Source organism: Alternaria ethzedia (assembly GCF_023757985.1).
Source record: "Alternaria ethzedia strain BMP 0044 chromosome Unknown scaffold_24, whole genome shotgun sequence".
Classification (NCBI taxonomy): Eukaryota; Fungi; Ascomycota; class Dothideomycetes; order Pleosporales; family Pleosporaceae; genus Alternaria; species Alternaria ethzedia.
Window position 1 is genome coordinate 407540 of NW_026056217.1, and position 15597 is coordinate 423136.

At 52.4% G+C, this 15597-nt stretch overlaps 5 protein-coding genes across 5 annotated transcripts; 1 reads left to right on the forward strand and 4 right to left on the reverse strand.

The window, feature by feature from the left end:
* Nucleotides 1-608: 608 nt before the first annotated feature.
* On the reverse strand, nucleotides 609-2459 carry J4E87_008146 (uncharacterized protein; the record flags this gene model as incomplete). Its single annotated transcript, XM_049379738.1, has 2 exons — nucleotides 609-2387; nucleotides 2436-2459. 2 exons carry the CDS (start codon nucleotides 2457-2459, stop codon nucleotides 609-611), a joined length of 1803 nt encoding a protein of 600 aa, XP_049230625.1.
* A 2227-nt stretch (nucleotides 2460-4686) lies between these two features.
* J4E87_008147 (uncharacterized protein) lies at nucleotides 4687-6228 on the reverse strand (the record flags this gene model as incomplete). The annotated part of the gene is made up of 1 exon (XM_049379739.1): nucleotides 4687-6228. One exon carries the CDS (start codon nucleotides 6226-6228, stop codon nucleotides 4687-4689), a length of 1542 nt encoding a protein of 513 aa, XP_049230626.1.
* Nucleotides 6229-11236: 5008 nt separating this feature from the next.
* Nucleotides 11237-12112, forward strand: J4E87_008148 (uncharacterized protein; the record flags this gene model as incomplete). Its single annotated transcript, XM_049379740.1, has 3 exons — nucleotides 11237-11373; nucleotides 11429-11930; nucleotides 11999-12112. 3 exons carry the CDS (start codon nucleotides 11237-11239, stop codon nucleotides 12110-12112), a joined length of 753 nt encoding a protein of 250 aa, XP_049230627.1.
* A 380-nt stretch (nucleotides 12113-12492) lies between these two features.
* Nucleotides 12493-13850, reverse strand: J4E87_008149 (uncharacterized protein; the record flags this gene model as incomplete). Its single annotated transcript, XM_049379741.1, has 2 exons — nucleotides 12493-13626; nucleotides 13680-13850. 2 exons carry the CDS (start codon nucleotides 13848-13850, stop codon nucleotides 12493-12495), a joined length of 1305 nt encoding a protein of 434 aa, XP_049230628.1.
* A 423-nt stretch (nucleotides 13851-14273) lies between these two features.
* Nucleotides 14274-15539, reverse strand: J4E87_008150 (uncharacterized protein; the record flags this gene model as incomplete). The annotated part of the gene is made up of 1 exon (XM_049379742.1): nucleotides 14274-15539. The coding sequence occupies one exon, from the start codon at nucleotides 15537-15539 to the stop codon at nucleotides 14274-14276; it is 1266 nt and encodes a 421-aa protein (XP_049230629.1).
* Between the last annotated feature and the right edge of the window lie 58 nt (nucleotides 15540-15597).

The following is a 15597-nucleotide window of genomic DNA, read 5'->3' on the forward strand; positions in this document are numbered from 1 at the left end:
TAGCTCTCGTGTCTGCAGAGGACTGTTCAGATAGACCGAGTGGAATGACAAACTTTACACTGATCCCTGTACTTGACGTGACGTCTCGCCTTGAGCCGAACCATTGAATGTACATGCACACCGAAGCATTTCTATTAGAGAGAGATGGAATTTCAATCATGAACACACAAGGAAGAAAGAACCATTATGGTTAGATATCTTGTTTCATTCTCAACACCTCACGATACTACTATCTACTCTCTCAAAACATCATTCTGTATCTATCTGTTCATACTATCTTCATATCTCTTCCAACCTCGCACAAACGTATGTATACATGTGTGTGGTATATCATTGAATTCAGTAAGCCTCCCCTGCAATGCGCTGCTAAGTCGCTAGATAATCGCGTCGATGGTATCTGAAAAGTGAAAAAAAAAAAACAGAAAAGCCGAATGCTGTACATGGAAAAAAGCGTATCTGGAAAGGCGAAGACGCAGAGATCTATTCGGCCGTAAAAGAAGCTGGAAAAGGCGGATCTGTCGCGAGAAGATATGCGAAAAGTAAATATCGCGGACGTGAGTAAGCTGTGCATCGATGCCCCGTAGCCAAGAGCGATATTGGGGTTCATCTCAGATAACAGCATCGCCCAAGAAAGCAAAGTCCTCCATAAGCGCATGCACGCCACTCATCGAGCTCTCCCTCTGCACACTAATCGTGCGCTGCAAGCGCTCCGTCTCCGCCACGACCGTCGACTCCGCAAGCGTAGTCTTACTCCCAACGTCATGCTCGGGCAGACTATACTGGAAGCCAAGTCCAAAGCAAGCCGCTTGGCGCCTTGACGAGCGCCGCGACGACGCGTCAGAATGTTGCGTCTCGACTTTGAAGAGGTCGGAGCCGAAGGTTGAGATGCGGAGTTCGTTGAGTTGGGGTGGGGTGGAGAGGCGGTAGGGGGATTGGACGTCTTCTTCTGACTCTTCTTCTTCCTCGTTGTCGGTGGTGTCGGTGGAGATGGTTTGGATTTCAGGGACCGTGGAGACGTGTTTTGGGGAGGTGGCTTGCCGGGGTGAGGCGTACGAGTAGTGGATTAGAAGGCCTTGGGGCGTGTCGATGTCGCTGTCGTTGCTGGTGAGGGAGCTGAAGGTGGGGGAGAGGACGGCGTCGTCGTTGTTGTCCGAGATGGGCGAGTTGTAGCCGATGGAGTCGTTGCTCCAGGTGGAGAAGTGGCTGCGTGCTTTGTCTTGGAAAGACACGCTGAAGTTTTCGAGACGCTCGTCGTCTTCGTCTTCTTCGAACTCGTTTTTGGGCTCGCTGGCTGGTAGTTCGCTGATTGTGGCTTCGTTGCATGCGTAGAGTGGTGCGGGTATCAGGTAGCGAGGAAGGGCCGGAAGCTCTTTGTCCAGCGGTGACTGGCGGAGATTTGTGCTTTGGTTGCCACCATGGCTTGAGGTAGGTCGCTCATTAGACATAGGAGCACCGAGGAAGGTCGACGGGCGTGAGAGTACAGGCGCAGATGGGGTGTCATCCTCCACTACGCGATCCTCCACTTCGAAATCTTCTTGAAGCTTGGGAGATGAAAGCCAAGGGTCATTGGAGAACAGGTAATGCTGGGTTCGTCTCGTGTCGCTAGAGTTGGCACGAAGGCGACTTTGCTCGACCTTGAACTCGCTTGTGATCACAGTTGAGGGAACGTGTGAGCGGCGACGCCTGGTAGGGCGCTCATCAGGAGTGGGCAGCTCTGCAGGTCCAAACAATGAGTCGTGGACGGGATCAACAGGGTGCGATGCCAGCGGGGAGAACTCCCTTCGGATGTTCGGTACTGCGCGCGACGTTGTTGTGGTGGGTATTTCCACCTCTCTGATAGACTCGATTGAGGGTCGGTACACAGACAACGGAATCAGGTTGAGCTCCTCTCCTCCACTGACAAGCACTGGCGCACTGATGTCTAGCTCTCTGGTCTTTGACCCGCTGCGATTTCTCGAAGCTGATCGTTTCGATGCCAACTTCTCTTTCAGAACCTTGAAGTCCGGGAAGATGGGAGTAGACGGCATGTAGGGGGATGCTGATGCGCTTCGGGCATGGCGCACTACATGTGGAGACAGTAAGCCTTCTGTGGGTGGATGCGTCGCTGATTTGGGGGTCCAAGGCGAAGGCAGAGGCAAAGTGTAGGCCTCGCCACTACTACCTGATCTCGAAGGCAGCAGAGGCCTTAGACTCGCAGGCGGTACTGGAGTCAGATACCTATCTTTGGGGTCGCGTGTGAAAGCGGAAGAGGTATCTGAGATGCTGCGGCTGTGTCCCCCTTCGCGGGGCACATCCAAGACATTAAGGCGCTGCCCTGGCAGAAGAGGACAAAAGGTCGTCGATTCCTCGGAAGGATTGTGGCATTCATCATCCTCGTCGACCTTGTACTGTATACTGTCAGTAAGTATTTTCATCCTGCAGTGTAGTCAACTTACGTAGTACCAGTAAGTCCCACCCATCTTGAGAAGTCCGTCCCGCTTGGGTGTTTGTTGGTCTAGATCTCCGTCGCAAATGATATCGGAAAAGGTAAAGCAACCTTTCCAGATATTTCGGCCCCCGCGTACGTCGAGTTCTAGTGGATATGGTCGCGAAAAGTTGTCCCAAGATCCAAGTAAGACGACACTGCGCAGTGCAGCCGGGCAGTGACTTGATGCAAAAATAAGTGACTGCCTTAGAGTGAGGCACAGAGGGGGTAGACATACAACAGAAAAGTGTGGAGCGTAGTGTTGTCCATGGCCATTATGTCGGGTTAACCTAAGCTGATAACAGCAAGGACTACCGGCGTTGAAGCGCGTATGCGTCTAAGCCCTGGCCACCTCTGATGTGTCGCATAGAATCGTGGGTGTCAATTATAGAAGTGCATGCAGGTCGGTGAGTTGGATGTTTTAGCCTGCTCCTTCTGTATGGTCGCGTCGGCGAAAAGTCCAGCCAGCAGGTGAATGATTGGTGCGCAATAGCAAGCGTTTGGAGAAAATGCTGAAACTGGCCTACTGCGCGTATGTATGATTATGGCGAGGTTGACTAGGGACGTCGCAGTCCGAGGAATCAGATCAACTCGGAGAATTTGTGAAGCAAACAGAGGCCGGTTGTTTTATGCAGCTCGTCACCGGCAGACAGTAAATGTTGGAGTGTGGGGACAGAGCCTCAGTCGCGGTGGTTCAAGATTGGTCGGATTGGCGCCTGTGGATGGTGTTGGTGTGTAGCGTGGAGGATGCAGCCTCAGCGCTTAGCATAGACGTTCAAATCGCTGAAATGTCGTTTAGGTGAAACACGGTATCAGGAGGGGTCCAAAGGCGAGTGAATGCTGTGTAATTTGGCGTATGAGAAGAGAAGAGACAAAAAGATGGGTCGCAAGTCAAAGATGTAGTTCGGTACTAGTCGGGCAGGAACCAAGCGGATGACAGCCACTGGCGCTTTCTTGCTGTGATAGGGAAAGAGTAATCGTGAGGGAAGAATCGGAGATGCAGCTGAAGAGTTGATCCCAAACACGCCAAATGCGAGGCGCATTATTGGGCTTATGTCATGGGCTTCATTGGCCGCCAACGCTGGCCGAAGAGGAGACACTTCAGCTCCTTCATTTCCTCAGCCGTCCAGTCCATCTGCGAAGATTTGGAGGGAGCTGGGGACCGTTGCAAAGTAAGGGACCGAACCGCTAGTTGCTGTTCTCCTCACTTGACAAGACCGGTTGACCAGCATCATGCCGCGCTGCAGTTTCGTAAAGGCACCGGATCTCGACATCGTGGGTTCAGGATATCGGCATCTCGTTTTCGGGAGCAGGAAGCAGATCGCACGGCAGCTCCAGTTCCCCTGTCGTAGGCAGCCAACGGCATGCCAGACACGACTCGATTGAGCGCGCGGTTACTGCTGCGACCGCCACACGGCCGCTTAATTCGCGGGCCCCTGACACGATCGTCGGAGAAGATGAAGCGACCCACTCACAGCCCTGCCATCTTCCACGAGGGCTTCCGCGCTAGATTCCTTCAGCTTCCCTGGTGCATGCAATCGTTCGAGCATGGCGCATAACCAGGTGCTGCATGGTTTGTCGTTGCTAGGGAGTTCGTCGTCCGGATCCTTCTCAGGACCTCACAACAGGTATTCGTTGCGCGAGAGAGCGGGGGTACCACCTGAGCACCTGCCATCGCGACAAAACCAGATTTTAGTGCGACCCACTGGGCACCGAACTCTTCGAACCAAGTTTTCTCAGAGAGCGTCACAATTCCGACACAGCTCCTAGCGCCGGTTGCGGCACAGCCTTGCAGATAGAAGTGGAGGCCATCGCCAACCACGACCGTCGGAGAGGAGCTGCATGCTTTGGAAACCCCGGGGCTGGTTCCTAGCGGCATCGGTTACACCGCGATGACGGCGGATGAGCTATCGGTTCGCGATACACAGCAAGCGAGCGGATGTTGTTTTCTCTGCCGCAGCGTATACAAGTTTCAAAGAAGGGTTATGCAGTCATAAAAAGTCTTGCTTATTCCATTGTAAAGGGTTGGTGGCTGAAGGCGGCGTGTCCAGGCGCCGGCATGCAGGGCAAAGTTTGAGTAGGAACCAGCAACGTGATACGGCAGTGATGACTAGCATTGCATGTGAGATATTTGACAGGCTTTCAAAGCTTTGCACTCCCCAGCGCATGCATGGTGCATGTATGACCAGCATCTAGTCCTTCCGTCAAATCCTCCTCTAAACCTACTGAAAACTGGTTTCGAGAATCTCAGGCTTGCGCTCCTCCAAGTCCAGTATCATCTGTCCAAACAGCCCGTTCGCCCACGAGAACCACTGCCTCGTCCAGTCACTCTCGTTGAAGCTGTTGATACTCTCGTGGATCAACCCCAAGCCATCTGTACTGCTAACAATCTGGGCTAGCTCGTTCACGATCTCGCTCTCGTCGTCGCTCGTGAAGATGCGAACAATGGAAGCCATCGGCCAGGCCATGCCCGGTCCCTGGTGCGGCCCACCAATGGCGTTGATCACGGGACCTCTCATAAAGTAAGGGTTCATGGAGCTGAGCACGAGATCGCGCGTGTTCGCATACGTCTCCTCGTTGACTGGATATTTGAAGAACGGCGCTGAGAGGAGACCCGGGATGTTGGCGTCGTCCATGATGTTGCGCCCGCCGAAGCCATCGACCTCGAATGCGTAGACCTTGCCGTATACCGCGTGGTCGACGGTTCCGTGCGTCTCGATAGCGTTGCGCACCGATTCTGAGAGCCCGGACATTCTCTTCGAAAGTGCTGCAGAGTTTGTGGCATTAAGTTTGCCCATAATCTCAGCCGTTGGAGCAAGGTATGAGCTAAACATCATGTTGGCTGGGATGTAGAGCTGGTAGGTAGTGGCATCGTCGCTCGGTCGGAACGCGCTCCGGATCAAGCCAGTGCCGTTGGCAACGGGATTGCCGATTCCGTCGTTCGAAAGAGTTTCGGTCGCTCGGGTGGTGGTTCGTTCCCATGTGTATGGACTCTGCAAGACTGCTCCGTCTGCGCCATAGGTAGGAAGCATCATGTCCTCGGCTACATCCAGTACCGCTTCGACAGCTTTCACCCACTGGAACTTGCCAAAGAAATCAACATCGTTGGTAGCCTCATAGTAGTCGGCAGATATTTGTAGAAACGCTGCAAGCGAGTCGAGCTCATACTTGCATTCGAATACGGTGCTGTTGTCAATCTTGGGAAAGACGATATCTTCGTTGGCAGAGTCGTTCTCTGCCGGAGGAACACCGCTTTCGGGAGGCGGTTGGAAAGAGTTGCAATACGGCGCTGCAAGCAGGTATCGCGCCTGAAGGTTGATGACTCCCCGGTACAAGCTGGCGATTGAGTTGGGATCGCTGCTGGCGTTCAACAGCGGTAGGTAGCTTTGTAATTGATTCGACGAGTCGCGTAGCCACATCGCGTTGATGTCTCCAGTGATAATGAACGTCAGTTCCTCCTCTGTGTTGTTGGCAGCGTAGCCCTTCCATTTGATGGCCGTGTCGAGCGTGTTGGGATAGGCGTTCTGGAAGAGGCGGTACAGGTCCGGATCCTTGATTACATTTTCCATGCGCGCAACAGTATCCTCCAGGCCTTGCGATTTGAAAGTTCGACATTCTTCGGACGGACGTTGGTAGGCGAGCTGGTTTTTGCCGGAACTCAGAGGTTCATGAACCTCCAACGCGTAGTCCACGTATTCTGGACATTGCGCTGAGATGAGCAACGGTATATTGGAGAGCGCGCCGAGGACCATGAGGTTGCGCATCTTGTCGGATGATAGCAAGGCAGTCTTGAGGAGCCTGAGAGAGGTACCGAAAACAATGGACAACGAGGACCGCTCTAGAGTATATGTTCGGGGCTATGACGGCACACATGGATCGTCATGGTCACCGACTGTCTTTGCTCCATTCGCTGCCTGTTCCTCCGAATTGGAGGTACCCCGCTTATGGATCTGGTGAGCATCGACGGCTTGGCAACGGATGCAACATTCACTGAAGCTATTCGATGGACCCACGAGGTCGAAAGCACGGCGACGTCATTTAGCTCGTGAGCCGGCCCGAACGGTCAGCGGACTGGAAATTGGTATTCAGAAGAAGAAGGTAGTATGAGAGCTCACGGATGAGACTCCAGGTACGTTGTTTGTAGATTGACTCCAACGCGTAAAGTGCCGGCAATTTGTGAGGTCATAGCTGGGGTGCATGGAGGTTTGACGATCTGCGGGGTGGCTGGCGCACCAACACCTGCAATGAAGACAACCAATTTCGCAACACATATCTGAGTTTGACAGAAGAACGATGCTCGAATAAACTTTCTGTAGGATTTGGAAATGGGAACTGAATTTCTTTTGACAGCGTAGACACAGGCAGCCTTCCAAGGTTGAGTGAGAGCGCTCTGTGACTATAGACCACAATAGGCTAGCGCGCCTACCCCAAGGAAGTGGACCGAAAGGACTCTGAGCGTCGAACGCTCTCTCATTAGCCTCGTAAAACCTCTGCGCTTCCCCATATTTCCTCCATCACAGTCTCCGCCTGGAATTCAAAACTGACACGAACTTCACTTGAACTCTAGAAAAGGACATGATAAATGTCAATAGATACAAACCAAAGTACAGCGCATCTTCTACACCCGCCGCCTTCTTCCAATCACGATAGCATGTATATGCCCAAGTCTTGCTCATCCCGAGACGCAATGGTAAGCTGACAGCCTCAATTGGCGCGTGCGATACCGGCCGCATTGAAGATACCAGAAAGCTTGATGCCATACGAAGCTTCTGTCTTTTTGGTACAGCTGCAAGAATTCCTTCTTTGATGAGCAGTCCAGAAGAGTGCCATTCTTCACCTAAACGTCTAATCGACTTGCATGGTCCAGGCGTTAGTCCACAAACCCTGACTCAAGCGTACCTGGATGGAAGAATGCTCCACTGGGAATGTAGAGTAATCATCATCTTTGTCCTGTGGTGAGTTCATCCGTAGAGCGGAACCTTGCGGCCTGTGGTCGAACACAGCTGATAGCTCATCGCTGCCCCAGACACGGAACGGCTCACAAGGAATACAGTCTGGACTCAAAACAGCGTACAATTAGACTTTCGGACCCTGCGCATGTCATAAACGACTGCAAGACTCAGCTGTGGCTGTGGCTGTACCCAGCTTCTTGTGCGTCTCTCGGCCGATCGGAAAACGGATTCATGGTCGTCCGAAGAGGCTCCAGTGGCCCAATCCGTCTTTCGTGCTGACGTCTGAGTCGTGTCCATGCTCGGGAAACATGGTAAGAAAGCACGGATACCCCTTGCACGTCTTGCGATGTCGTCTGTCAAAGTCACCGGGGTGTTGCGGATTGGTACCAGTTCACGCTCATGGCAACGACCGCATGCGTGGTAGAGTGAAGAACTTGCACTGCATTGTTCGGAACACTACATCGGTCAAGAGGTATAAATCCCTTGGAAACATCAATCTACCCTTATGGAAACCATGTCCCGGAACCCCGCCCCAGAACTATCTGTCCGTCTCGGACCACCCCGCTTTCCCGGGAGGTTGACAGTATACTGATCGTGAGGAACAGATTTTCCCCTGTCGATCAGTGGCTTCACAGCCACTTCTCCTCGATCGTGAAGTATCTGGAGGAGGAAGGCTTCGACGAGTGGGGTCCGTCAGGCCGGGAGTGATGGTTGATCCGTCGAACGCTTCTTATCACCCAAAACAAAATTCCGAACATCTCTTATGAGGTCTAATCCAATACAATTGCAAAAGTAGTGCCTCTCGGTCGTTTCGTAGTGTCGCGTCGCTGGTTGTCCTGTGGTAGGGCCTCAAGTCCTCTCAGGCCGCATGTGTTGCAGTCTTTCTCGGCATCCACCTCGACGAGGCTGGTGGATGCTCGGTTTCTCATCCGTACGTAGTGTTGCTGCCGCTTGTTCAAGTCAGCTTGAGGCTACGTTCACAGATGAAGCGACGTCATCTTACCTTGGACTCATCGGTGCGTGACCCAGGTTGGACTGATAGTAAGGCTTTGGCATACCCAGCTGGGGTAGCTTGCGCCAACTTCGTTCCCGCACTTCCCTCATGTAGGAGTCTTGCTCTGGGCTTCTGTGGAAACGTCTTGAGTCATCTTCAGGCTCTCCGCCGTAGAACCGGTAGACAGCGAAACCGCAGCAGACGAGCGCGCCTGCTCCGAGGATAACGAGAAAAATGATGAGGGCTGGGGCGATGTCGAAGCCCATGTTGTTTCTTTTTTGAAGATACATTGCGACTGCGGAGGAAGGGGTATATGCTGTGGTACAGAATCTCGTGCGACGGGAGCGAGTGATATAGAGATGGAGTAGTGTTTGCTGTGGTGACACTCTCACGATCAACAAAGGTAAGGCAGAGAGTTAGCCTGATGCGCGGAGGTTCCGGAAGCTGCAGGAGTGACAAGAAAAAGACCGAGGGGATGGTCAGCGTTGCGCTGACGACGACGAAATAGTATGGTGTGATGCGGCAACGTCCCACAGACACCGAGTTGCGAGACCCTGCGTGCCACGATCACTTACCTATATACCGTTACAGCTATCGCTTCGGGAACCGCAAGGTCTTCCAGATCGTGCGTCTGATGCGAACCAAAGACCCAATCGGTTGCTAGGAGGATGCGACCCTTTCACCATGCTATTGGCTGCGTCACATATTCACGTGCCTGGGCAGCCAGTAAAGCTGCGTTACCCCACCTATCGACCACGTCTAAGACCAGTTGGCACTCGGAAACGCGTAACACCCCAGCTTCGTCTGCTGCGTAGACACGCGTGGAAGTGTGGTTTCCGGACAGCCCGGGGAGGCTATGTTGGCTGGAAGGTTTCGGACCTGAACTTGGCCCGACTCTTGGAGCCTCTGGTTTCCTTAGCTTTGTATACTGCGATATGTCCTCCTTTTTCTTCTGCCTCTGGGCGCAATTTTGATGCGAATATTTCTGTCTTTTGGGGCTGTGAATGTGAGTGTTCGCTGGGGACGCCTGTGGTGGTACGGTCTTACTTAGCCTTGGTGACGCGTCATCCGCACCTTCCAGGCATGCCGAGCGTCAGATTCCCCACCTCCTCAGGCCAACAGCGAGAGCATCAGCTTTCTTATATGAAGATGCGACACTCAGTGACGCAAACTTTGTTCCTGGACGATGCGCATCGTTCGCCGATCGTGAGGCACGTCAGAGCGACAAATTTAGCATAACAGCGATGACGTCGCACCGTCCCGCGCGCTCGCCCTGACGATCCCTTGAGCCCAAGCTTCTTACACCTTCGACGTCCTTCTTCTGGTCCTCCTCTTGGACACTCTGGTTGTTGAGATGAGATTTTACTGATTCCCATGGTTGCGATACACTGAAGCCAATGCTTACATTCGACACGTGATCCTCTTTGACGCAGATGCGCATCCTTCAGTAGCAACACATGATGGTACCCAGGTATGCGCTCCAGCAAGGGCCGGCGTGGTCGGCGCGCGACGGACGCAATGGTTTCAAAGACTCCAAGCGCCAGTCGCGCCGGCGACGTCCATCCTACCTGACGTAGCAAGAGAATGTTAATGGGATCTCTTATCGAGAGAGATTGTCGATGCTACCTTCCTTCTGTTGAGTCTTCAGGTTAATCTGTTATGGCCGGACACACACCGAGCGACGAGATTCTGGACCTGGAATTGGTAATGGACATTTACACCAACAGGCCCTCCACGAATCCAGATCAGGATATCCAGGAACCAGAAATCAGCGAATCCACTCTTTGAAAAGACTTCAAGAGACGGCAAAGTTGGGCCTCTCAGTGCTTAAAGGATCGAGGCTGCATCGTGGTCGGAGTAGATGGAATGCCTCTCTAGATGAGTTGCACTTCGTGTGACCTGAGACGTTTCAGAGATGCACGCATCGATCGCCAGCCTTGTGCAAGAGATGCATCGCCACAAAGTGGGTTGACGTTCGGGTTCGCGGTCCGTGATTAATCTATATACATTAAACGCCCTGGGTTTTGACGCCACCGGATATAATCGACTCGGATGCAGCAACACTTGCAGCAACACTGCAAGTATGTCCAAGACCCCACGGGGTATTAGTTACACTGCATTTCGGTAGCCATAGGGCTTACATTATGACTGCCGTAGATCCGTGCTGGTTCCCGTGAGTTGCTGAGTTGCGCCATCAGCGGAATGTTAGGCATCGCATCGTTACTCTCGGCTGTTGAGTACCTGAGCATGCAGCTTGATACAACAACGACAATATTCTTCGTTGAGTCCCGTCAATACACCGAGAGGTCCACATCGCCCAGAGTTTAAGTAAACAAAGTACCACAACGTAGTGGCTGAAACTCGCACGTGGTTGGTGACCACTTGGATGGCGGCAGTGGCCGCAGCCGAGGATAGATTGCCCATCACCACTTCAAGGACAGCACTGCGTCTCATAAATTAATACTGGAGTCATTGAAATTCTCCTAGCCTATCGCAGGGGTTTCACGCCGTCACCAGACTGGAAACACCGCTGGGCTTCCAATGATCCAAGAGCTCGACGACCAGGGCGTGTTTCCACGAGCGGATGGCGTTCAACTCAGAAACCAGGTCGACTCGTGCATGGAGATGAATTTTTTGATTGCAAGGCTTCGCCAATACCTGGTCGTGGGAAAACGTGGGCGTCAGTAGAAGGCCACTAGAAGACTTCAGAGGAGTATATGAAGGGGCGTTAAGTCCCAGGTTGAAGGTCACTCTCGACAGCAAGCCCATCACTACACAGCTTCAACAATCGCTTTCTACAAGTCATTCACTTTGAATACCATCAACATGCTCTCTTTCCTCCTCCTTCTCGCGCCCCTTGTGGCAGCCCACGGCCACGTCGACAAGGTCGTTGCCGACGGCAAGGAATACCAGGGCTGGAACGCTGCTCTCAAGTACCAGACCCCCATTCCCGCCACCGTAGGGTAAGTCAATCTGTACGAACTGCACAGGAAACATACACTGACTCAGTCCCAAAAGATGGCAAGCCGACAACCTTGACAACGGTTTCGTCTCCCCTGACAGCTTTGGCACTGCCGCCATCGTTTGCCACAAGCAGGGCAAGAGCAACGGTGCCTACGTTACCGTCAAGCCCGGTAGCAAGGTCACCTTCAAGTGGGACACATGGCCAGTCAGCCACGTTGGCCCCATCCAGGAGTACATTGCGCCCTGCAACGGCGACTGCGGCTCTGTCAGCCCCTCTGACCTGAAGTGGACCAAGATCCAGTCCAGCGCCTGGAAGTCAGGAAGCAACCCAGGAAAGTGGGCTACTGACGACCTCATCGCCAACAACTTCGCCTGGGATCTCACCTTCCCCAACGTCGCTCCTGGCAACTACGTTGTCCGCCACGAGATCATCGCTCTGCACGCTGCTGGCCAGACCAACGGCGCCCAGGCGTACCCCCAGTGCGTCAACTTCAAGGTTGAGGGCTCTGGAACTGCTAAGCCCAGCGGCGGTGTTGCTGGTACTAGCTTGTACAAGGTAAGATCTTCCACTTGAGTCGTACCATGCAGGTGCAATATCGAACATGTGCTAACGATATGATTTAGGCCGACGATGCTGGTATCAAGTTCAACGTTTTCCAGTCCTTCACCAGCTACCCCGTCCCCGGCCCTGCTGTCAACAAGCTCGCCAAGCGCCACCCCAAGGACCTCGAGTACTAGATACGAACACGAATAACGAGATATGAGAAGTCGTGAGGGCATAGGATGGGATGAATGGTTCATGGTTACATACTTCTTTGGGGTCGCTCGTTAAGGCTTGCGAGACGGTGTATATAAAGCATTGGTGGAGTGTATATAGCATTTTGGAATCACACTGCGTTATCTTTGGATCTTAATGCTGCCGGATAGCGCTCAGCGCCCTGTGATTGTACACGTGAGGACCTGATTAGCTAGTGTGATAAATCTCAGTCACAACGAGCATAGTGAAGACTGGAAGAGAATAGCTGCTGAATTAGGTCAAGGAAACTGTACAACCTGTGGAAAAAAAAAACTTTTTGCCCCATGAGAGTTATCGTCCCCTGCACGCTCCTGCAATCACCTCATGCACTAAACACACTCAATGCCGCCAAACATGGTCGACAGCGTAATGCCCCTCCGTCTGGGCACTCCCATAAGCCGAACTGTGCAGCACTTTTCTTTGTATAGCATTGTGGACACGGCTCATTCTGATACTCGACGTGCTTCCATCCCAGTTCAATACTCTCATCTCTTAGCTTTTCTTCATTTCCGGGTCCTCCTACCTCCCGAAGCCTTTCGCTGTGTTTCCGCCTGGCCTGCTCGAGTGCCATGAGTTTTCGGAGGCGGGAACTTGGAGCAGTAGCTGTCTCGACCTTAGAAGTTTTTGCGTTTGCCATGTTTTGCTCGACATCATCAGTGGTAGGCCGCTTGAGCGATTTGGAATCGTTTTCTTGGCGACGAAGGCGCTCTTCAGCTGCTTCGGCATGTCGCTTCTGTGCATCGGCGAAGACCTTGGCCTGTCTCTCGTCCGCATCGCGCTGTTTCTTAGCAAGTCTTTCTCTTTCTAGACTTTCGTTGTGAGCCGATCTTGTAGATTGACCGTGTTCGTCTTCATTTGGTCGAGGTATCTCCTGTTGCTTTCGAAGTCTCTCATTAGCGGCGGCGTCATTCATGCGTCCGGCTTTACGAGCTTGCTCTTTTGTTCGGTCTTCCGCAAGACGCCAGCGTTCTCTTAGCTCATCCTTTTCGTCTGATGCTCGCGGTGATGATCCAAACCCCTTGGCAACGTTTCGTTCTTTCTGGGCCTTCACCCAGTCAGCTTTTATACGGGTTTCTTCCTCAGCTCGTGCTAGCTCCTGTTGCCTGTGTTCCTCCTGGAGACGCTCTTTCGCGTATTGTGCTTCTCGCTCTCGTTGACGGATTCCTTCTTCCATCCAGTTTCGATGATTAGCCTCCCTAGCTCGACGTCTAGTGGCCTCCTTGGCCTTTTCTTCTAACACTCTTTGTTTTTCCTTCTCGATCGTCATGTTTTCCTCGCGAACCTTTTGCTGTCGTGCTGCGGCTCTAGCATGTCGTTGCGCGATTTCTCGTTGCTCATCGTTCCATTTGGCGAGGTTTATTCGATAGACGTCCCATTGCTTTCGTATGTTAGGGTAACTTTTGTCATATCTGGCGCGCTTCCCATCGCTTTCGAGCGTATCCCAGGCAATGCCGGCCTTATGGTTAATAATTAGCGGAATGTCATCAGTTGTCTGATGAAAGTACTCACGTTTTGGAAGTGCTCTGTGCTGGGTGCAGCACCAACCCTTCTACTGTCAGGATGGTATGAAGCTTGTAATCGCTTGTGACATCTCTCTATCGTAGCATATGATGCGCGTTCATTAACTCCGAGAATTTCATAATAGTCGAGCTGCTCTGGGGGATTCGGTGGGCCGTTCATATTGTCGTTTGCTATAGAGCCGTGAAGGTGGTGCAGTGATTGAGATGTATGGAATGTATGGAATGTATGGAATGTTAGAGGTGTCAGATGTGGTGGTGTAGAAGGAATGGAGAGATGGAAGCATTGGAGACTTTATATGTGTGACAAGCGTCTCTCTTACCAGGCGGTCAGAGAGCGGGGTGTCTTGACAGGTAAGAGAGGGAATGTAGAGTGTGCCTAAAGAGCGGTAAGATGTATAATAGCACATGGTGAGATAGGTGTAGCGAAAACATCGTAAGAGAACATTAAGGGTGAGAGGACGAGATAATTTTGCTATCTATTTCCCTAGTAGTTTAGAACTATTAGCTAGAGAAACAGATAGCAGCACATACTTTCTACCTTTACCTTAGATGCTCTAGTACACCTCGTAATTTACCTTTACCTTTACCTTTGCATCGGATGATCACCAAACTGACTTCGGTTCCCCATCTGCACACCGTGGCTTTGCATCTCTTTACCATACTCCATTACTTCTTCCTCCCACTTCTTCAGCGCGTCCATTGCTCCTCCTTCGATAACCTTGTCGACAGCGCCAGCAAGCTTCATCGCGTCTAGGGCAGCTTGGTTTGTACTCGCCGCTGTATGTGGTCTGAATCCAGCAAGTGCATCGCCAAGCAAGAGTACTCTACCGTTCTCCAACAAGGCAGATGGCGCGATGACATCTGTGATGGCTTGTACGAAGGGTACCTCAGTCTTGTTGACAAGCTCAGCGAATTGTGGTGGGAGTATCTCATTCGCGAGGGCCTTTTGCCGTCTCCATACATCTTCTTTAATTCCACCCGGCGGTAATGTGATGTGATGTCTCTTCCCCTCGTTGTCTGTCATGAGCTCGACGTGCTCCGGCGATTCTTCCTTGTAGTTGACGTACCAGACCCAGTTCAGCAATCGCTCACCAGGTTTGGTTGTCCCACTTTTCCCTGGTATAGTATATGCTAGTATCTGGATACCCTCGGTGTGGTAGAATGGGAACTTCTCGACGAAGACATCGGTGGCAGCCTGTGAGACTTGCGTTTCGGGTACTGTGCCGCGCCATGCTACGTATCCGGCGTACGTCCGCTTGACGTCGGGGAAGTATTCGGCGCGTATCTTAGAGCTGGGTCCGTCGGCTGCGATGACAAGGTCGGCTTCGGTCGAAAACGTGTCCCCGGATTTGTGTTGGACCGTGATCTTGACAGGTTCTGAGAAGTCCAACTCCAGAGATGATGCAGGTTTTGGTGCCGCAACACTCGTAACTGTACACCCATACTCATACGATGTCTTTCCCTCCCCTTCTTCCGTCGTGGGTACCTTCGCGTAGTCGGTCTCCGTACCATCGTAGTTCGTTCGTAGGAGGTGGTACAACAGATCCCAGCTTGTCATGCGCTGCTCCTGATTGTGACGGCTTATGACGTGGCCTTCCTTATCGAGATATAGCCGTTGGTGACTTGGGATTGTCAACGTGGTTTGACTGCGGTCGTGCGCTTTGAAGAACTTTTGTACGTCCTGTCCGGCCACCACACCAGCGCCCTGATCCTGCAGAAGCGGCGTCGGATTGCGTTCGAATATGCGGATGTTGAGATCTTTGCGAAGGCGCTTCAATGCGACACCAGTCAGAAGGCCGTTTAAGGATCCTCCTACGATTACTATGTCCTTGGGCTTTGCTGGTGCCATCGTGCTGTGTTGCGAAACGATGTGTATGGGTCAGAGGCCTTGAGCTGCCAGCTCAATA